General features: G+C 47.8%; 1 protein-coding gene across 3 annotated transcripts in view; it reads left to right on the forward strand.

The window, feature by feature from the left end:
- The window catches only part of LARGE1 (LARGE xylosyl- and glucuronyltransferase 1), a 540,881-nt gene extending 520,375 nt beyond the window's left edge, over nt 1–20,506 (forward strand). For all 3 annotated transcript variants that reach the window (XM_019446719.2, XM_019446720.2, XM_053895955.1), the window contains 3 exons: nt 10,035–10,181; nt 15,963–16,158; nt 18,981–20,506. In XM_019446719.2, the coding sequence (XP_019302264.2) occupies nt 10,035–10,181; nt 15,963–16,158; nt 18,981–19,178 (541 nt within the window). In that variant the 3' untranslated portion in view covers nt 19,179–20,506. The remainder of the gene's footprint in view (nt 1–10,034; nt 10,182–15,962; nt 16,159–18,980) is intronic.
- The last annotated feature ends 2,494 nt before the right edge of the window (nt 20,507–23,000 follow it).

Below are 23,000 nucleotides of genomic sequence, written 5' to 3' on the forward strand. Positions count from 1 at the left end.
GCATTTCGACGCCAGCCCCAGTGCCTTCAGCCCGTGGTTCCCAGCAGTCTGTCACTGGTCAGCATTGGCCCCAGCCATTCATCGCACTGCCACAAAATACCAACTCAGCCAATTCTGTTATGGGAGCAGAAGTTCGCACGAGCAGAGATCAAGGATTCCCCCCCCCCCCCACCCCTGCCCAAAGGTAGAGGGAACAAGAGATATCCAAATGGTAACCAGCACCACAAGGGCTGATGCCCAAAGCAGTTCCCTGATCAAAGCCGACGCAAGGGGGAAGCTGCTGTCCAGAAATTCTGGGATGGAGTTCTCCAGCTGAGGGCAGAGGGCGTGGTCTTAGCACCAAATGAGAGAGGAGTTGGGGAAGATGGAAATGGAGAAGTGTCAGATTTGACAATGAAGGGACACTACTGATCGTGGCCAGATCCGGGGGCTCGATGGCAGACTCCACTTGTTTGAAGAAAGGAAATCGCCAGTGTGGGAGGCTCAGTAAGCCAGCACATCGGTGCTCACGTCTCCAGACACCGCCTGTGCTCTGGCCTCTGCCCCACCTGGCTGCTGTGAGGAAGGGTCTGCCGTGAGGATAAGCATATGGGCTGTATGTCTTATACCGGTGTCTCCCTCCTTCCCGTTCCCACTGGCTCTTCCATCAGCTGCCTTGACCCATGGACTCCAAGAGGCTCAGTGCTCCAGGTGTAAAGTCCCCACATGAACAGAGTTGGCTGAGACAGATCCCATGATTATTGATCTTTCCCAGTTATTTCTAAGCTGGTGCAGCCTTAACTAAAACAGTGATTGTCATCACCTTCACTTGATAATGATGATGTGATGATGGTGATTGCACCTGCCAGCTGGGTTATAAGGCAAATTGCTCAGCCTCTTGGAGTCTTAGTGGCTTCATCAGTAAACTGGAAATACTAGTGCCTGTGTCCTACATGGCAATGGTTCAAGAAGTGAAGCATACAAAGTGTTTAAGATGCTTGGTACTGAACATACATAAGCATTCTTTACTACCATCTCTTGACCACCTACAATGAATGTGCCAGGCATTTCTAAGAAATCAGTTTCCCCAAACCTTATGTGCTTTCTCATTTTCAGAGCTTTGCAAATATTTAGAGCCCCCTCCCCTAACCAGCTAACTCCTGCTTCCTCGAACACAGTGGTGGGAAACTCTCCGTGACTCTGCACCAGAGAGCCCTGCACTCCTGTCTTCCTCCCCCCCTGCACTTTGAGCTCTGTGCAGACAGAGGTTGTATCTGTTCATTCAGCTCTCTACTCCGTTTCTATGCCTGGCTTCATAAATGTCCATTAATTAATGAGTGTAGTATCTCAGTTCTGTTAATAACCAAGTCTGTGAAATGTTTATTATCAAGATAAGGAAACAAAAGCTCAGAGAGTTGAGCTAATTGCCCCGATTGTACAATTAGTGAAGGGGTAGAGTTCAGATAGGATCTCTGTCATCTAAAAGATCACACTTGGGGCGCCTGGGTGGCTCAGTCAGTGAAACGTCCGACTCTTGATCTTGCTTAGGTCATGATCTCAAAGTTCATGATTCCGAGCCCCACATCAGGCTCTGTGCTGACAGTGTAGATCCTGCTTGGGATTCTCTCTCCCCACCCCCTTCCCCTTCTTCCCTTGCAATCTCTCTCTCTCAAGATAAATAAACTTAAAAAAAATTTTTTTTTAAATAAAGATCACGCTCTTTCTTACTATTCAGCCTCCTTCAAACTGGTACCCCCCTGAGGGAGATTCAGCCCTCAAATGCACTGAATTTTAGCTGGCTCCTCCTGAAACTTCAGACTACCTGGCCACAGGGATGCCACAATGCCATGTGGCTACCACACAGCAGGAGTTGAAGAGCATCTCAGTGAGGGGTGTGGGTCCTGGTTCATCCCATCCCCTGCCCTTTCCCCCTTTTGCCTGCCCAGCACTGACACCTGATGTCCGCTATCCTCCACTGCCCTGCGGCTGTGCCCCCCTCCCTCCCACCCAATATAGACCGAAACAGGAGATAATTCCAAAACCATTTCTTCCTGTTCAAATTTGACTGTGTTGTCTCCTTTTTAAAATTTTTTTTAAGTTGTATTTATTTTGAGAGAGAGAGAGAGCATGAGCAGAGGAGGGGCAGAGAGAGGGAGACAGAGAAAATCCCAAACAGGCTCTTCACTTCGGCATGGAGCCCAACGCAGGGCTCGAACCTGCAAACCGTGAGATCATGACCTGAACCAGAATCAAGAGTCAGATGTTTAACCGACTGAGCTACCCAGACGCCCCTCTCATTTTTATGTACATTGGAGGTAGATTATTTTTCTCATTTTGTTTTCCTAAAAATAACATCAAATGGGGTTGGCAGTGCCTAAGCCCACGCCCATGAGAGAGGAAGCTTTTGTTTCAGGGAATTCTGAACAGAGCAGAGTCCAGGTAAGTAGAGAGGAAGGAGTTAGCTAATCCTTTGAGGGAAACTGGCAAGTAACTCAAGTCCCATTTGCAGGCAAATTGTGACCCTTTGTGGGACCCCTAGAGGGTCTAAATGGAAAACTTGGCCTCCTCTTCTGGCTCCCAGCACATGGTTAAGAAGTCAGGTGTCAGTCGGGAGTTTTTACTTATTTCCTCTCCACTGCACCATGCCGGTCAGTTCTTTCCAACCTCTAATCACATAAGGTGAAACTAAACATTTTTCACAGAAAGATACTCATGACAACAAGGTTGTATGTTTTTGCCAAGTGTAAGGTCCCATTTCTTGGTGAGTGACCCTGGCCTCTCTGAACACCCCTGCTTCCACCATAGCCAGCCTCTTCTGACCATCAGCGTGCATGCTGGGTGGGGGACGAGGGGCCAGCATGGTGACGTGGATCCCATTCCTGACAAATGATTTGACCCTCCTCTTATGTTGATTTGGTTCGTTTCTGCAGAAGTACGGGCAGGCCATGCCAAATGGCCATGGCTCTCACACCCACCCATTAGCTGGTCTTGGCTGCTGCTTCGGGTCCAGGTGGCAGCCATCAAGGGAGAAACCACGTTGCCAAAATCCAGTGGTCAGTGCCCGCTTCTCCTCTTCACTCCTCCACAGCATTTGACCGCTGATGGCTGCTCCATTTCTTTCTTCGTGGCTTACCGAAGTACATCCCTGTCTCCTGGTGGTTCTTGACTTTATTAGTCCCTTCCTGTAATTCTCATCGCTGGCTACTTCTCTTCTCATTCCACCGTCCCTCGGTGATGTTGTTCAGTCTTGTGGCTTTAAAGGCATCTGCCACTGATCCCCAGTATAGCTCCACCCAGCCCTGTCCCTTGACCTCAAAACTCCTATGTCCCAATGGCCTTCTCGGTGCCTCTGCTCAGTTTTCCCATGAGCATCTCAAATGAACTGTTCAAAACTGAAGTCTCATCTTCCCCCAAAAGCCCACGCCAGCATCTCTGTTGATGGCAACTTGTCTTCCCATGATGCAAGCCAAGAGGCTTGGGTCACGTCCTGTACTCCACTTTCACAGCCCACGCCCAGTGGGTCAGGAAATCCTGCTGGCTCTAAAACCAGGCTAGTCTTTTTGCCTTCATTGTTACTAGCTTGGTCCAAGCTAGCTCACCTGCATCACCTCAGGAGACTCCTGACTGATCTCCCTGCTTCTGCCCGTGCAGCACTGGAACCTCTTACCAACAAGGCAGCCAGAGAGACCCTTCTTTTTTAGAGAGAGAGAGAGAAAGCAAGCAGAGGAGAGGGGCAGAGGGAGAGATAGAGAGACTCTTAAGCAGGCTCCACTTTCAACACGGAGCCCAACACACGGCTCAATCCCATGACCCTGGGATCATGACCTGAGCTGAAGTCAAGAGTCAGAAACTCAACCAACTGAGCCACCCAAGCACCCCTAGAGGGATTCTTTTAATATAGAAAGCAGCTCATCTCACCCCTTAGCTCAGAGTCCCCAGTGGCACTGCATCTCACTAAGTAAAATCCCAAGACCTCTGTATTGGTCTCCTTTGGCTGCTGTCACAAATCACCATGAACATACTTGAAAACAACACAAACGTATTATCTTACAGTAGTGGAGGTCAGGATCAGAAATCAGTCTTTCAGGGCTGAAATCAAGGCACCCCAGGCTGCGTTCTTTCTGGAGGCTCTAGGGGAGAATGTCTTGCCTTCTAGGGGGATCCACATTCTTTGGCTTGTGGCCACCTCACCCCTACCTCTGCTTCCATCATCCCATCTTTCTTTCTGACTCTGACCCTCCTGCTTCTGTCTTATAAGGACCCTTGTGATTACACTGCACTCACTTAAGTAAAACAGGATTATCTTTCCATCTCAGCATCTTTAATAACATCTGTGAAGTCCTATTTGCCAAGTAAGGTTGCGTGTTGCCAGGTTTCTGGGATTAGGACATGGACACTTTCGGAGGAGAGGGAGTGCCGTTCTCTTGCCCACCTCAACTTCAGTGATCTACACGACCCCATGTGACCTGCAGCACCCCTTCTTCCCTCGTTGCCTCTCTGGCCCCACTTTTAGGGACTCACCCTGTTCCTTATTGTGCTCTCGTCATTAGGACCTTTGCACTGGCTGCTTCCTTAGCCTGGAAAGCGCCTGCCCCAGATCACATGACTGCTCCCTCACCTGCTGCTCACCCTTCTCCGTGGGGCCTTCCTGGACCATCCTATCTAAAACTGCCACCCACTCCCCACCCCTGGCATTCCTAATACCCCTCACCCAGCCCCTTCCTCTCTCACAGAAATTCTTGCTTTCCAACAGTAATTCACTTACTGTTGTGTCTCCGTCCTGGAAATGTCAGCTCCACGAGGACAGGAATGTCTGCCTGTTGTATTTACTGATGTATCCCAAGTGCTCACACAGCCTCTGGCACGTGGTGGAATAAGTGAGGACTTGAACAGATGAGTAGCAGAGTCAGACCTTGGCCAGTGCTGGCGCCAGCCTTTGGGACCCCGGTCAAGCCGCTGTGAGAAGATGGGTGGGCAGTCGTGCTAGCGGCCGTCATGCATGGAGTGGTTACCATCTGCAGGGCTCTGTTTAAGTGCTGTGTGGTCCTCACAGACCCCCTCTGAGACTAGTGCTGTTGTCACCTCCCCCGTGATCACAGATACAGAAACTGGCACAAGAGGATAAGTGATCCACCAGGATGCAGTGCTAGGCAGCCCAAGCCCTTGTCCTCACCACTGATGGGATGAAGTCAGAAGAGCTCTGCAGTGCCCTGTTCCTTATTTCTCTGAGATGCTCTTCCGTAATCTCTTCGTGCCTGGTACCTGTTTCCCTGGTGACAGAGACCTGCCTCTTGGGCAGAGGATGGGGTGAAAAGAGATTGAGAGAGATGGAGGGAGGGGTGTATGTGCTTGTGTGCATGGATGTGCACATGCACTGGTCAGGACCAGTCTTGGGGTTTGGTCATTCGAAACCCCAGGAAGCCTGTCTACCTTACAGGGTACCCTTTCATGCTGTTTCTTTGACATGACACAGCCCGGGCGAGCCTACAGTCTGCTCTCTGCCACCCCGTCAGTTGGTATAGGAATCCTCACTGCTCATGTCCTCTCCCCTGCTCACCACTTTTCCCAGGCAAGAGCAAAGCAGGCAGTATTTGTAGACTTGAGCAAGCTATGGGGAGATGCCTAGGGAAGATGTGCAGGAGAGAGCACTAGGGGGGCTCGAAGACAGACGCCACCCGGTGCACGGTCTCCCTCCCCCCATCAGCTCGGCCAGATCGGACGGGGCCAAACTTAATCTGCCGGGAACACCTGACTTGTTTTGGACATGAAGAAGGACCCAGAGAGCTGGCTGGAGACAGAGATCTAACACAGTCTGTCTCCGTAGATAAGCAGCTTGGCAGCCAGAGTCCCGCCCCAGGTGTGAGAGTGTGTTGTATTTCCCGCCTCCACTGCACTCATGCATCTCCTGCAACAGGCCCATCAGTAAGCCGAGCCGGAAAGGGGAAGGGGGTTGTTTGTGAAGCAGCTATTCTAAGTCAGGCACTGGGTTGGGCTCTAGAGGGACTGTTCTGCTTCATCCTTTCAGCAGCCCTATTGGTAAGAGTCATCATCTCCACTTTGTAGACGGGGAACCTGTGAGCAGGAGAAATGGAGCATCATGCCCAAGGTCATAAGAGAGTGGCAGGCAGGATTTGAACCCAGTGCTGGCTGGCCCCAGGTCACTTGCATGTGCTGCACAGGGTTCTGAACTACTTCAGTAGAAGCCTAAGGTTTCTTTTAAGAGTCCCTCAGTCCAGGGGCGCCTGGGTGGTTCCGTTGGTTAAGCATCCCACTCTTGATTTCGGCTCAGGTCATGATCTCACAGTTGTGGGTTCGGGCCTTGTTTTCAGGCCTTTATTTCCAGTCAGCTGATTGTAAACGTTAATTACATCCATGAAATATTTTCATTGCAACATCTAGATGAGTGGTTCCACCAAACAGCTGGCAGCATTGCTCCCTAAGTTGGCACATAAAAGCAACTGTCATAGGCTGAACCATCACATACGCAGTGCTTAACGTGCGCTAGGCATGGCACCAAGTATTTCCATATGCACGTGTGCTTTTCCTCACCAAAATATTTAACGAGAGCATGAACTCTGAATCTCAGAGTGGTTCAAGTGAGTTTCTAGAGTCAGAACTAGAAGCTAAGTGTGTCTGATTGCTCCTGTACCAGACTGCCTTCTAGAATCTTCAGTGTTAATCTAGATTTAGGATTCTAAGAGGAATGAGTGAAGTGACCAAAAGTCACTCAGCCTGTCAGGGCTGGCTCCAGAACTCAGGTCTCTTGGCTCCCGGTCTAGCCTTCTCACCTCAACTATACTGCCCCTCTGTTCCCTGAAGATTCTGCATTTGAAACACTCCATCTCCTGCAGGACTCACTTTCCAGGTAAATAGTGGAGGCATGTTGTGCATCCCTAGGTGGTCCACAAACCCCCAGCAAGGGAAGGAAGCCGTGTGGAAGGATCCAAGCTGTCTTTGCCATGTCCATGAGCAGATGTGCTCAGAGTCAGCATCCTGGAACCACTTTACTGCTGCAACAACTTCGTAATGAGACCCATTCGGGACATCGATATCAGAACCTCTTTGAACTGAGTCTGTAATGGGCCTATCTAGTGACAAATCCATCTTTGCGGCAGTGCATGTTTCAGGGAGATTAAAGGGAATTTGCAGAAAGCACTCCGGAATCTGATGCTCTCTATGCAGGGAAATAAGGCTTTCTCGGGCTGCATTTTGTGAAGCATGCTGCTTACTGGGTCTGCTTACTCTGGGCCTTGCAACATATTGATCAGGGTGGTTTGGCTGCAAGCAACAGAAACCAATGGTAGGCAGCTTAATAAAAATGAAAAGAAATCAAAGGAAAACAAGACAAAAACTAGTTGAGTGGTATTTCTTATGGAATCAAAGTAGAATCTGGAAAAACCAATACCTGAGACCATAATTAACCTGGGCAGCTCTGGGACCCTCTGCAGCAGAAGTTCAGAAGCCTCAGGGCGCCTGAGTGGCTCAGTTAAGCATCCGACTTCGGCTCAGGTCATGATTTCATGGTTTGTGAGTTCGAGCACCACATCAGGTTCTGTGCTGACAGCTCAGAGCCTGGAGCCTGCTTCGGATTCTGTGTTCCGTTCACTCTGCCCCTCCCCTGCTTGTGCTGTCTCTCAAAAATAAATTAAAATGTTAAAAAAAAATCTTTTCCGAAGTTCAGAAGCCTCTAGAGTGCTGCCTGACATTAGTACATGTCAGCTCTTTGGTTTTCAGTCTCTGCATCTCCGTTCAAACTTCCAAGAGTGAGAAACTGATTTGCTCAGCCTGAGTCCAGTGTCTGCCCCTGAACACTGCCCTGGCCGTGTGTTCTGGGAGCTGCTCCTCCACACAGGGACGACGAGAAGGGGAGTCATCTTTGAGCAGGCAGCCTGAGAAGTGGCCACCGTGACTGTGATTATAAAAGTAATAGAGATAGACACACGTGCATTCCTGGATCTCTGTTGTGGATGTGTATGCACGCTTCGCCCATCCCTTTGTGGTTCAGAGCTACTGGCCTCCCACGCTTTTTCCAATTATCTTAACACAATTATCTGCAAATGCAATCTTGGGCTTTTAGCATCCTGAGATATTTGAGACAAGAATGTAAATACCAGGCAGGAAAGATGCGGCCTATTTTGTTCAGTCTGTGTCTCCCAGTGCCTAGCGTGGTGCCTGGCACATAGTGGGTGTGCTCAGTGATTGTTCAATAAGTAGCAACTATCCGTGCTGGGGGTGGGGGGGGACCTCCCAACCCCTCTTTCCTGGTAGTTGCAGGGGCTCTGCTACCTGGTGAGTCCAGGGAAATTCTGTAGACCCATGTGTCCCATCCTCAACACCCAGAACCAGTAGATAAGGTATCTAGTTTTCCTGGAGGAAAGGTGACGAGCCTCAGTTCTGCTGATGTCTAATATAGGATTGATATAGAAGAGAATGCTTGGCCGTGGATGAGGGAATCTTTGGTGTTTGAAGCCATGAAGTCATTGTTCAGAGACACAAAGCAGGAGAGGAACGCAGACCAAAGCTGTCTGACTCAGACTACTTGTCCTCCAACTGGCTAAATATAGCTCACCCAGATTCTATCTTGGTGTCACCCTCTATGAGTCTCCCCAGAAATAGTGCCATCGGGACCATATATGATTTGGTATATAGTGAACATAACACAAGCCTAATTATAAAGAATGAACTACAAATGATATTCAGAGCATTCTAAAATGACTTTCTGGTCCATCTCTCAGCCACCTCTACTCAAGGGGACACTGGTGCTACCCCTTAAGCAAGGGTAACTTCTGAGACCTGTCCTTATTCTGACCTCATCATGGATGGATACCAAGCCCTGCCTCATCCTTCTCAAACTGCGGCTCTGTTCTTGCCCCATGCTGGCCCGGGCTAACAGTTACTAAATGGTAGCATGACTTCCCTTTGCAGACCAGTCCCTGCTTACGCATAGGCTCAAAGTTGTGTCGAGTGAAGTGACTTTAACAATACGGCGATAAGTTGTATTGCTATGGAACTGCTGCTTCCAGTATTTTGCAAAATGCCTTCCAGTGCCTCGATTCCCCCAAGGAAGACTTCAGAGATAATAAGCAAATAGCCCTTGCTGGCATTGAGACCCGAGAGTCAGTGGTCTGAGCAGGAAGCCAGAATGAAGTACCATAGTTGTGGCCAAAAGGGCTCATAGGAAGACCAAAGCCAGAATAATGATGGTGTCGTGGCAGAATAATGACCTTTTGTTGCTACAAGTCAGCCATGTGCCGAGTGTACAGAACAGCATTTGTATTTATATTACCTCGTTCAGCCTCCACAACAACTCCAGGAGGGAGAGATCATTGCCCCGTTTTAGGGAGGAGGAACTGAGGTAGTAAGAAGCTAAATTACTTGCCTGGTACAAGACCCATCATCTTTCTGTGTCCATTACAAACCTCCTGCTCTTCTCCCCTTCAGAATGGTGGCTACAGAACTAGGCAATGGCAGACGAATTTAGAAGGGCAGGAGCTGGGTCTCAAGGGAGTCGAGCAGAAGGCCAGGGTCAAAGGTAGGAGTGAGTAAGAGGATGGAGAATGTCCCACCCTTGCATGGAATACCAAAGCTCTATTGTATTGGGTGCTGGCTGCAAGGGGCAGGCCTGGCTAGTTTAAAGGTTCAGGGTCTGGGGGATTCAAGGGGTTGAGGAGTCCAAGAGAGGCGACCCAGAAATGCCCAGGTTGGTGATCACGTCATCAGCTTTACGTCTGACAATGCCATGCGGCCAGTGGCACAGCAGGAGTGTGCGGCCAGCACAGTGGCTCCTGCAGGCTGAGCTCCAACCCCCCCGTGAGTCCTTGGAGACCTGCCTTCTGCACTTGGCTCAGAGGTGACATTGCTTCTCTGGACTCCTGAGTGGTATTGGACTGGCTGCTTGGCCTCCCCAAGCCTCGGTTTCCCCATCTTTAAACTGAGAGTTTGACTTGGGCTTTCTGTCCTCCACCCCCTTGTGCCAACCCTCTCCCTGTCCTCACGTGGGAAAGGCCTTTGCCTGGTATCATGAGACCCTGTTTCTGCCTGCCCTCTCTTTTCAGGAAGTCTGTCATCCAGCTTGACCTTGCCAGCACCAAGAAAGCGATGATTGTCCCTGCATTCGAGACACTGCGCTACCGGCTGTCTTTCCCCAAGTCCAAAGCGGAGTTGCTGTCAATGCTGGACATGGGGACTCTCTTCACATTCAGGTGAGTTGCCCTCGGTGCCATCCCTCCTGGGGGTGTCCGGGACCTTCTTGGAAACCCAGGCACCAGAGCTGCTGGCCCAGAAGTTTGTTGCTACCTTAAACCATTTAAAGGCCAGAAGAAGCACCGCTGGCCCCCACTAGGTCTTTGGAATATTCTTTCTCTTCCCACATGCTGTGTGCTCTGTTTTGCACATGGGTGGTGGACATGATGTGTCCAGATGGAAGGATCAGGTCGTCAGGTAGGAAGTTCAGCTTATACTTGATCCCATCTCCTCTCTCTGAATTCTCTCTTTGGTTTGTTTGTTACTTCATTCATCTGGGAAATGGGTTTGTCCTGTTAGCATGATGACTCCTATTCCCCCTTTTCCTTTTCCTGTGAGTGGTCTGGTCTCCAAGGTCCTCAGGCCTAGGATGGGCTCATGTAGCTTCAACAACTAATGGCATCAAGGTGACTACAGGGTCAGATATAGCAGATGGGGCCACTGACTTTGCTATTGCCCAAGTGACAGGTCTGAACAAGCCTCTCACTTGCCTGACTTTCCAAGTTCCCAAAGTCCTGCAGGAGCATCGCAGGGGAGCTGCCCTGCCACCTGTCCACAGTGCCCAGAGAGCGTGTGCACCTGCACAGGTGGGAAGGGGCTCCGACTCCCAGAAACAGGCTGTAAGTGTAAACAGTAAGTGTAGTGCCCTTGGGGGAAGTACGAGTCCTCCCCGGTCTCGTGACAGAACAGTCTGAAGACAGAGCCACTGCTCCCGTCTCCGATTTTACAGAGAAGCCTCTGCTTTGAACAGTGTAAGAATGGCCAACGCCACCTTGGAGTGAAAAATCATACATTCCTAGGCAACCCGAATTTTACCAAAAAGATTGTAATAGTGGGGCACCTGGGTGGCTCAGTCAGTTCAGTGGCCAATTTCGGCTCAGGCCGTGATCTCACGGTTCATGGGTTCAAGCTTTGCATCGGGTTCTGTTCTTACACCTCAGAGCCTGGAGCCTGCTTCAGACCCTCTGTCCCCGCCTCTCTCTGCCCCTCCCCCACTCATGCTCTGTCTTTCAAAAATAAATAAACATTAAAAAAATTTAATAAATTTTTAAAAAAGATTGTAATAATAACTTAAGTTTCCATACTACTACTAAGTTACTAGAAGTTTCTAGAAGGTTTTCTCAAACAAGTTTTATTTTGGGAAAGTACCTTCATGAGATAGGTTATTCATTCAACAATTCGGAGATGATCCTTTTACACATTTTATACAGATAAACTGAGGAGTGGAGGGGACCTGCTCATGCCAGGACTTGAACCCCAACCTTCTTCCTGTATCCAGAATTCTGGAAAGTGATCTGAAATCACTTGGTTTAATACCTGCCCCCCAAAACGAAGACTTCTTTCTTCTTGGAGAAAAAATAACCACAACCACCAGTTTTTGAATATATAACTTCTGCCAGACACTCATCAGCTCATGGAATCCTCACAACAAATCCATGAGGCAGATAACTGTTATTCCCCTTCTACAGATAAAGAAACTGAGACTCTGAGAGGCTAAATAACTTGCCCAAAGACACATCGCCAGTACGTGGCAGAGCCTGGATTCAGACCAGGTCTTAGGAGCTGCACAGCCAGTGCTTTTAAGTCTAATACCATTGGACTGGGTCCTGAATGTTCCCACCAATCAGTGTCAGAAGATAAAGGTAAAGATGGAGGCGCTGAGACCAAAATCAATCTGAGTTTCCTGCAGATGCCATAGCCTGATGGCTCCTCGCCTGGTACATTTCCAAGGCATCTTTCCTTCTATCCCCATCCCCAGGTGATCTGAGAACTCATTTCAAGGCCATGTCTGTGGTCATGTTTGGCCTGCTGCGTCCGTGATTGCTGCTCTGGCCAACAGCTCACAAGCCACAAGGCCAAGTGCTAAATTATAGACCTTCCCTCCAAGAAATTGCTTCTGTCACCTTCCCTCCAAATGATGACCTGTCAAGCCTCCTTGGACAAGTCACATCCAGCATCCCCTGGAAACTTCCAAGTGCCAACTCTCAAGCCCTATTCCAGATGTAACCGATCAGAGGCTCTGGGGGTGGAACCCAGTGATTGGTTAAAAAAATAGTCTCCTAGGTGATTCTGGTACTCAGCTCAAGTCTAAGTACCACTGCTCAAAGCAGAATTCCCCCAGATCTCTCAGAAGTAGCATCCCACATGCTATATCCAGGAAACCTCTCTCATCTCTGTTTCTTTGGAGGCTACCTGGTGCTGATGGTCCCAGAGAACAGCCTTGAAGTCCAATGTCTACTGGACTCACGGTAGGTTCCTTGAGCGAGTATTCAGGCTGTGATGTGTTTTCATGGCAGGTGAACTGTAATGTCACCCTGTTCTGTGCTGACCAGCCACTCAGTATGCTTGTCAGTGTTGCTGCTGAGCTAAGGAAAGCTGCCTTCCCACCCAGGAGTAGAGGACTGAGCCAGCTGCCTCCCTCCCCCATTTCCTCTTTCTCATACAGTAGGCCACGAGTTTATATTCTAAATAAGAAGGCTATTGATGCATTGATATCCCTGGGAGTAAGACCACTGTGAATTGACATTGTAGTTAGGGCAAACAAGGGGAAATAATGAGAATATTTTCATTTTTTGAGGAATTATTACATATCAGGCACTGCTCTGGATACTTTATGTGAATTCACATAGTTGTCAGAAATCTATGAAGTAGGTATTAGCATCTCTGTTTTACCTATAGAAAGAAATGAATCATATTAATTATTATTTATTAATAAATTCACCTAGAGAAAGAAATGAAGGAGCAGAGGAATTCAGTAAGTTTTCTACACCTGCTAAGTGACAGAATTCAAACCCAGACAGGGAGGCTCTAGAGCCATTGTTTTTTTTGTTTTGTTTTGTTTTTTTACATTTTTTTTTAATGTTTATTTATTTTTGAGAGAGAGAGACAGAGTGTGAGCAGGGGAGGGGCAGAGAGAGAAGGAGACACAGAATCTGAAGCAGGCTCCAGGCTCTGAGCTGTCAGCACAGAGCCCGATGCGGGGCTCGAACTCATGGACCGTGAGATCATGACCTGAGCTGAAGTTGGACGGACGCTCAACTGACTGAGCCACCCAGGCGCCGCTAGAGCCATTGTTTTCAGCCGCCTTGTTAAAGTGCCTCTAGGGAAGGAGCATTTATTGAACGCCTGCTGTATGCTAGCACTGTGCCAAGCCCTTTATAAACATTTTCTCATTTCAGTTCCTCAGCAGTCCAACAAGATAGATATTCTTTTCTCCAGTGGATGCAAGAGGCAAGTGAAGCCTCATTTAAATGCTTTGCTGACCAAGGTCCCCAGCTCCTAAGTGGCGGAGGTGGGTTTTAAACCCTGGTGCGGTGGTCCCACTGTGCCATGCTTGAGCCTAGTGCATGTTCACAGCCACCGGTCGTGCTGGGCCGGCTCTGTGCAAGTCTCAGATGTCAAGGCTGCCTGTTGGGCTAGTTCACAGATGGAAAATCAACTCCTTCCCGGCCTGATTTTTTGATTAATCCCAACATCTCGCAGTATCCCTGCTTTTCACACTCTGTTAAGGTGATGTGACTCAGCCTTTCATTTTTCTTCCCATTGTGTGACTGTGGTTTAGGTGGCAGTTGCTGAACTGATAGAGCTGAGGATTCAAGTCCCTGCTCTCTGCCAGCCTGGCCATGTCGCCCCACAACACAGCTTACTGAAAGGCCAGTGCCCGCGCACTGGGGAGTTCCTCAGGCTTCAGGGCAGGCCCAGCCTCCGTCAGGAGGGAGCAGAATAAGTAAGCGGCCGCCTCCCCTGCCAGCAGGGCTCCACTGACCACCCACTCTCACTTAAACCTCACTCGCTTTAGGGGCGCCTGGGTGGCTCAGTGGGTTGAGCATGTGACTTTGGCTCAGATCATGATCTCACGGTTCCTGAGTTCGAGCCCTGCACTGGGCTCTCTGCTCTCAGCGCCAAGCCCGCTTCGGATCCTCTGTCTCCCTCTCTCTCTGCCCCTGCCCCACTCACATGCGTGCTCTCTCCCTCTTGCTCGCTCTCTCTCCAAAATAAATACCCATTAAAAAAAAAAATCTCACATGCTTTAGACCCTCCCTGCGTGGAGGTGGAACCCCCAGACCACGAGCTCCGTTCTCCCTGTAGCTCCCTAAGATGTTACGGTCCTACCCTTCAGTCTCACTTTCATTTTATCTTCTACCGTGTTCTTCGTCCCTAACCCCTTGCTCTTGGGCCAGGTCTGCTGCCTTCACTAGGCTCCCAGCCTCCTGTCATCTCTTTGTAGCTTCCAGAGGCAGATTCCTGCCCTACTGTCTGCCCTCTGTCTTAGGTACCCCTCAGGTTTTTAGGTTACTCGTTAGTTATTCAACTTAGTGTCTGATTATTGACTCTCTGATTATTGACTCTCTGTGTGTATAGACCACAGAGTGTGGGTAAGAATGACACGGAAGAGAGATAACCTAGCATAGTGCTTCAGGGTCCTGGCCCTTGAGCCAGGCTGTCTAGGATTGAATCCCAGCCCATCCTTATTATTTGTAACTTGGTATTAAGTTATACCAATTTCAAGCTACAGATACAGTATTTACAATATAACTGGTATATAGTAAGTGCTTAATAACTATTAGCTTGTTAGGATTGTTGTTATATAGTTGTATTCATTTGCTGTATAACAAGTTGCTACAAATTTAGAAGCGTTAAACAATACAGATTTGTTCCCTCACAGTCCCTGAGGGTGAGAGATTGGGGCATGGAATGTTTGGATTCTCAGTGGGGTCTCACTGGGCTGAAATCAAAGTGAGGGCAAGACTACAGTTCTCCTGAACTCTGGGCTCGTGGACTTGCTTTCCTTGCACCTGGAAGGCCACGGTCACCATTTCCCTGCTGGCTCTTTGCCATGTGGCCCCCACAGGTAGCCCACACATGGCTCTTCACTCTCTTCCAAACTCAGATCTAAAAGTTCACATGATTTGGCCAGACCCACCCCAGGAATCCCCCTTTTAATTAGTCCAAAGTCAACTGATTGCTCAATTTAATTACATCTATGAGGATTCTACAAGGATCCCTTTTGCCATATGATGTAACATACTCACAGGAGTGACACGGTCACAGGTTCAGCCTCAGGGGGGAGAATGTTGTATGAGGGCAGGGGCACCGTGTTCTCTGGTAGGATCAACCAGCATCCACTCACCTGCAGTTCATTCCATATAAATGATACACGAACTCACCGACCCCTTCATTGTGAGAGTCTTGGCGTTAGTGAAAGATGTACATAACAGACTGGGTTAGTTTCCTAAGGCTGCCATAACAAAATTGTACAAAGCGGGTAGCCCAACATGGCAGAAGTTTATTCTCTTGTAGTTGTGGAAGCCAGAAATCCAAAATCAAGGTGTTGGCAGGTTCATTCTTCCTCCAAAGGCTCTAGGGAAGAATCCTTCTTTGCCTCTTTCCAGCTCCTGGTGGAGGCTGGCCAACTCTGATGTCCCTTGGCTTGTGGGAGCATCACTTCCATCTCTGCCTCCACCTGTCCATGGCATCCTCCCAGTGTGTGTCTCAGTGTCCACATTTGCCTCTTCTTATAAAGATACCAGTGGTTGGATTAGAGCCCACCCTATTCCACCATGATCTCATCTTGATATATCTGCAAAGACCCTCTTTCCAAATAGGTCCCATTCACAGGTACTGAAAGTTAGAGCTTGAACATCTTTTGGGGGGGGACACAGTGCAACCCACAAGGACCGTATCTGCATAAACCTTTCCTTCCTTCCTTTTGCCCAATGGCTTTTCTCTGTGTGACCTAGGTACCACGTCTGGACAAAAGGCCATGCTCCCACAAACTTCGCCAAGTGGCGGACTGCCACCACGCCTTACCGTGTTGAGTGGGAAGCTGATTTCGAGCCATATGTTGTTGTGAGAAGGGACTGCCCTGAGTATGACCGGAGGTTTGTGGGCTTTGGATGGAACAAGGTGGCTCATATCATGGAACTGGATGCACAGGTGAGACAATGGACTGTCATGGCTGTGAGGAAAGAAGCAGCCTAGACTTCAGGGCTGAAAGGGGACCTTGGAGGTGAGAAAGCAGAGCCCGAGAGGGAACAAGACATGGCCTAGGACCAGAAGTGAGAAAATGGCAGTGCTAATTCTTAGGGCTGTTGATTTCCAACTTCTTTCTCTACATTTGGGTGAGAGTTCGATTCCTGACCAGGACCCAGGCAAGTGTGAGTGTCTTGTGACAAAACATTCCACCCCCCATCCTTACCCAATTTAACGATGAGGATGAAAAATTGTCACTTAGCGTTAGAGCCATATAAGTGGCCCAAAGCATTTTAGGAGTTCCATATGAGTGACACAAGGCTTGAGGCTGAGGGGCAGCTCATTATTGTACGTTATAACTATAAGTGATGGTCTTTAGACTGTATTTAGTTGTGAAACACTTTCATTCATTCAATAATACTTATTAAACACCTGCTTCAGAAGAAATCAGTAGAATTCCAACAGGTTAAACCAGGAGTCTGCAAACTTATTCCACAAAGGACCAGATAGAAAATTTGGGGACTTTAGGGGCACCTGGGTGGCTCAGTCGGTTAAGTGTCCGACTTCAGCTCGGGTCATGATCTCACATTTTGTGAGTTCAAGCCCTGCATTGGGCTCTGTGCTGACAGCTCAGAGCCTGAAGCCTGCTTCAGATTCTGTGTCTCCCCCTCTCTCTGCCCTTCCCATGCTCATGCTGTGTCTCTCAATAATAAATAAACATTAAAAAATTTTTTTTTAATTGGGGGGGCTTTGTGGGGCCTACAGGTCTCCTTCTCAACTACTTAACTCTGCCTTTGTCATTCAGTGGTAGGCAGTATCTAAACCAATGAGTGTGGCTGTGTTCCAATAAAACTTTATTTATAAAAACATGCAGCAAGCCGGACATGTTGCAGTTCATCAGCCCCCGTGTTAAACAAACAAAAGTAAAGTTGATCTGGTTAAGTTAGGAGAAGGATTCCTGGGCCTCTCAACTCCACCTTTTTCTCTTTGTGTCTATTCTCCAAGGCACCTGTTCATGGAGCACAATGCACATACTTCTCAACAGGAGCACCAAATTCATTAAAAAAAAAAGCAAGGTTGGATATGCTCAGTGCTGCCTGGCCTGAGAATCACCTGGAGAATTTTCCAACAGCTCATTATATTTGAGAGCAGTCCCAAGTGGTTTTAATAAGTATCTAGGGTTGCAAACCACCTGTGTAGATGGAAGGCTGTAGAATAGTGTCCATATTTAACAACAGAAGCATGACTGATAGTATTCATTTTGTCATTGATACTTGGAGGTAGTCTAGTGCTACTCACAGACAGAAATGTTTAGTCTGCCTCAGCTTCTGCTTGAACAAAAAGAAAAGTACTATTTTTGTATCCAGCAGTGTGGTGAGGTGAACTGGTTCAAATAAAATTAATTTTTCCAGCACTAAAACCTGGGCTTTGTTTGTTTTAGGCAATTTTGGTGGGATTCTTGAGCATTTCTTGCTTATTTCCCTTTTTTGCCAGTAGCACAGCCAATTTTGCCCTTTCCGTGATTGAAGGAAATAATGAGGTCATACCTGACAGGTAATCCAGCCACACCTACTGGGGCTAATGGGATCGGTGAGCTGCTTTGTCCCTGTAGGAGATGTCGCAACAGCTAAGCTCTAACAGTTCTTGCATTTTCTTTTCAGGAATTTTTCTTACTCCTCCTTACCATCACCTGTCATTTCTTGCTGCGGTCAGTGTTCTTCCATCTGTAACAGATGCCTTTCTCCATTTTTTTTTAATGTTTATATATTTTTGAGAGAGGAAGAGAGACAGAGAGAGTGAGAGGCAGAGAGAGAGGGAGACACAGAATCCGAAGGAGGCTCCAGGCTCTAAGCTATCAGTACAGAGCCAGAAGCAGGGCTTGAATTTGTGAACCACAGATCATGATCTGAGCCGAAGTCAGACGCTTAACTGACTGAGCCACCAGGCACCCCTACCTTTCTCCATTCTGATTTTCCCTCTCGTAGTTTATTCTGATCTGTTCTGGGCCGGGAAACTAGATGATCAAAGCCTATCAGACATTATGTCCAAAACCAGAATACACAGAGTCTGAGTGAAGGTGCACCGGATTCTCCTTTGTTACACGTTCTAAATTTATGTCACTCATTTGGGCTGTTTGGAGACATTTTGTTTTTGGTCTGAGTTTCTATCTGTATTCTGCCAAGCGGAGGCCCCTGTATGGCGATGTGACGTGTAAGAAGGATAGGTAGGCAAGAGCTTTGTTCCTAATGAGCGTTCCATGAAAGCTCATGGAATCTATGAGATTCCATTGGGATCTTTTTTTTTATTATTCCTTTTTTGTCCCCTCTTGTGTACTAGTATGTTAGTCTGTCAAACCTCATCAAGCCCTATGAGAAATCACATAAACAGACATCATTTAATTGAGCAACAGAGTCTCTCGTGGCTTATGTCATTCTAGAACAACCACGTGGGCATGTACTCACATTTATCAAGAATCTTTCATGGGCCATGAGCTCTGCCCAGCATCATCCACACATTATTAGTCATCTTTCAAGGTAGGTATTATTACTTTTACTTTATAGATGAGAAAACTAAGGCATAGAGAAGCCAAGAAGTTTGTCCAGAGTCAGGGAAACAGGCCTGCTCTGTCCCTCTCCAGTATGGCAGGCTTTCCATGGCCCCACCCTCCTTGCTGACATCATTCCCCACTTCATTCAGTCACTTTGTCATTTGGTCATGCACTTGGGCATTCATCATGCATTCTGAAGGGTTCTTGCAAGCGCTCTCACACTACTCTTGTTTTCCAGGAATATGAATTCATCGTGCTGCCCAATGCCTACATGATCCACATGCCTCACGCCCCCAGCTTTGACATCACCAAGTTCCGGTCCAACAAGCAATACCGCATCTGTCTCAAAACCCTGAAGGAAGAGTTTCAGCAGGACATGTCCCGCCGCTACGGCTTTGCCGCCCTCAAATATCTCACGGCTGAGAACAACAGCTAGCACCAGGAAACCCACCCCTAGGGAGAGACCTATTCTGCAGGGGAAAAGCCACTTTGCTATTTGGGGCCCAGCCTTCAAACTCAAAATTTGAGCAATGCTTTTTTGGTTTGTTTTTATTTGTCTCTTTGGCCCAACAAAGCCACCCACACTACAGAGATCTGGGACAAGGATCCAGCCAGCTCCTCTCTGCTCCACAATCTGGCATTCCCAGAATGTGGAAGAGTAGCTCATCGACACAGTCTCTTCAAGAACGGGACACAGGGGTGTTAGAGGGAGCAAAGGGGTTATCCTACTAAAAAGCCACAAAACCGAGCTGGTCTTTAGGGATGTTCTTGTTGCTTTTTAAGAAAGGGAAGTCAGGGTGCTGGGGGTTAGCGATCCCAGAAAATAAAGGCAAAACTGTCTTTTTGTCCAGAGGAAACTTTCTTTTGTGTCCTGCAATCTAGCTGTGTATCCAAGGTGGGGGCCATCCAATGATCTGAACCAACTATGTGGAAAGACCCAGTGGGGACATTATACCTGGTGGGACCTGGAGGTGGGGTGGGTTGGTTCTATATCCTCAAGGTCGCTCTTGTTTTGCTTTGATTTGTTTTCCTTTGAGGGGATTTTGTTTGTTTGTTTGTTTTTGGTCTGGGAATCCAAAATTGAAAACTTGATCTTTTAAGTCTCTGAAAGAGAATCAGCTGCGTCAACCAACATCCCCTTATGAGCAGTGGCCCAGCAAGGAGGACAAGAGTCTTCAGCCAATATTTAAACATGGGCAGCCCTCTTCAGGATTCTCACTGAGGCCCCCGTGACCTTGAATTCCCTACTCTCCAGAATCCAGGGGCTAAGACGGGGACTGTGGAAATAGGAAGACCATCCCGTCTACAACCAGTCACATTTTCTATTGGCAGTGACCGCTTCCTGAAGAAAGGGCTCTGAAGGGGCTGCTTTGGTGCACATGAAAGGTACGAACCTCCCAGGCCTTCAGAAGAACTGTAATAGTTCACACATGCCCAATTCCGAAGATTCGCATGTCCCTTTGGAGACCTTGAGGAAGAATGTGTTGGGTTCCTCCGACTCCGTGCTGCTTCGCTGCGGGTGGGAGGAGGTCACAGCCTGGGGCTCCCTCTGGGACCTGTCCAGAGGGCAGGCAAGCACCTTTACCATTACAAGCATTGAGGAGACGCTGGACTTTTTACCCATTTTCTTGAATCTTCAATATTAATGTTGTGTTTACATTGATGAGAACAAAAGTCCACGCCCTCCTCTAGGCTGGGCTGTTTGTATTGAGTTGCAATGTGACCAGCGAACGCTGCATTCAATAAACGAAAGTACGGACTGTGTCTCCCCCGCTCCCTCCCTCCACTGCTGTAAGAAGCTGCAGAGGGTAGCGCCAGGGTAGAGAGCAAGATCGATAAACAGCAACTTTACACTTTGTGTTCTCCCGTTTTGTTTTTCTCACCATTTGAACCTTAACCTTGTTTTCTCCTTTTCTGAGGTTAGATCTCACCACGCCCTCTGACCCTCAAAGCATCTTCAGAGTCTCCGTCCAGCTTCTGTCTCGGCACGGAAGCCAGATGTTTTATATCTCAGACGCTAGCGCGTTAAAACCTGGTCGTCAGTAGCAGAGTGAGCCTCTAAGACTCTGTCCTGGTGGCCATGTGCCACCCCGCTGCAATCTGACCTATGAGACCCTTCCATGTGTTATATGCCCAAGGGGAGATTTCACTCAGGTTGATTTTTAAAAACTTAGGAAAACAATTAGTAAGACTCACCCTCAGATACGGATAAGTTTGTGTGTCTGTAGGCATATGTGTATGTCTGTCATGGTATTACATACATATAGCATATAGGTAGCATGCATATCACAATATATGAATACTGTAAAAAGTAGACTATCACAAAAGTATTCAAAGTACATGGTAAAGTCCCCTTTCTCCATAGGTGTGTGAGAGCCAGCCCCGACCAGCTCATGAGGACTTACTGTGTGCATCTTTCTCCTACTCTTGTGTTTGAAATTGGCCATGATGGAAGTATTTACACCATGGGAAATCTGAAAACCACAAATCAGGGCACCACCCCCCTCCCCCCAGCCAAGAGCTGGTTGTTAAACATTTACCAGCGCACCAGTGCCTTTTTATCTTCGTTGTGTACACACACACACTCGTTCACTCACTCAAAAACTCTCTTTTCTAGAGAAGTCCATTGTTAATAGATGTAATTTTTAATTAATCACTACCAGCTACTTGAGCCAAGTGAGAATATACAGTAGTACTAGCTCTTTGATGTTAAAAATCAATTTTTAATTCCCTAAAGCCTTTTATGTTTTAAATTTTTCACAGCCCCTGGATCCTGCCCAGCCACCTTGCTTTTACTTGCGTTTCTATGGGTATGAGAATGACCGTATCACTTACCATGCAGACTGGGTCACCTCTGAGAAGAAGAGAAGGTACTAAGTGCTTTGAGACAATAGGTATAAATTGGAGGACAATGTAGCTTCATGCACACTGAATTTATTAAAGCCCGAAACTGACTCTCCACACCAACAGGAGAAAATCCTATTCCCCCAAAGACAGGTGCCTGACACAGTGAAGCCGGTCTCACTTAAGGCTAGAGCTCAGAGGCTAAGGCCCAAGTTCAACACAGAGGCTGCCAAGTCAGTGGAGGCTGAGGTCTGCAGAGCCAACAGAAGGAACTTCCAGAACTTAGCCCACAGCGGCATCTCACTGCACATCCCAGTTCAAGGGTGGGGGGCGCTGCCTGTGGGCAGAGGCAATCACTATCGATGTGGATTCCCTAGAATCAGTTCCCCAGGGCAAAACAAGCTTATAAATGGGCCACACGGATGTTTTCAGGCCTAAAGAAGCCAATACCATCTTGGCTTTCAGCTGGGAGGAAAAAAAAGTTATTCTCATTTAGCCCCCATACTATTCCCTGGAGAGTTAAGATTTATCAAGTAACTACTATGTAAAAGGGCCTTTGCATGCATTAGCTCATTGAATCCTTGCAGCAAGGCTGCAAAATGAAAATTACTGCTTATAGATGAGGAAACCGAGGGAGCTCTGGGAAATTAGCTTCCCTGAATTCACAATAATGTACGGCAGAACCAGAATTTAAACCCATGCCTACTTGGGTGGATCCAAAACCACATAACCTGCAATGCTCCTTCCTTCCCCAGTAAGAAAGAAATCTATTAAATATTGGCCAATGAGAGCATTTGAACCTATATGGGAAGAGTATTAGATTTCTAGACTTTCTCCAACATCCATCCAATAACACTGTCCAGACAGCAATCTCCTCTAGAAGCTCTAAATCTTGCTATGCTCATGGACTTCCTGAAAATTCATGTGAAATAGGCCTGGCAGTCTATAATCATATTTAGACATGGCTGGGATCAACTCTAGGAAGCAGTAATTCGTTCCCTGAATGCGTCTCCTGGGTTACCTCCTAGATTACATGGCACAGGTCGAGACACTATGTTTTAATCTCGCCCTTAGACCCGAACTCAGCTTGCTGCTTCAAAGTGATCTCTCTGAGTGTTGAGCTGATTTACAGAGCACATATTTGCCGAGTTGACTAATAGCTTCTTTGTACCCCATCATGAAAGGACAGACCCTACTTTAATTCTGTTCCTTTCAAAGACTCTACTGTCTTTGAGTTAAGGCTTCATTTGTGGTCACCCGGCCTTTAGGGAGCTCTGTGTTAGTGGAAGAAACGTGATTAAAATCCCCTCCAACACAGCTCTTGCACACTCTCGGGGAAGATAAGAGCCACCATTTACTGAACTAAGACTTCTATGGTAGTTGGCACTGACGAATCTTCACAGTGGCATAATAA

Source organism: Panthera pardus, unplaced genomic scaffold (genome assembly GCF_024362965.1).
Source record: "Panthera pardus isolate Hobbes unplaced genomic scaffold, ASM2436296v1 HiC_scaffold_6, whole genome shotgun sequence".
Classification (NCBI taxonomy): Eukaryota; Metazoa; Chordata; class Mammalia; order Carnivora; family Felidae; genus Panthera; species Panthera pardus.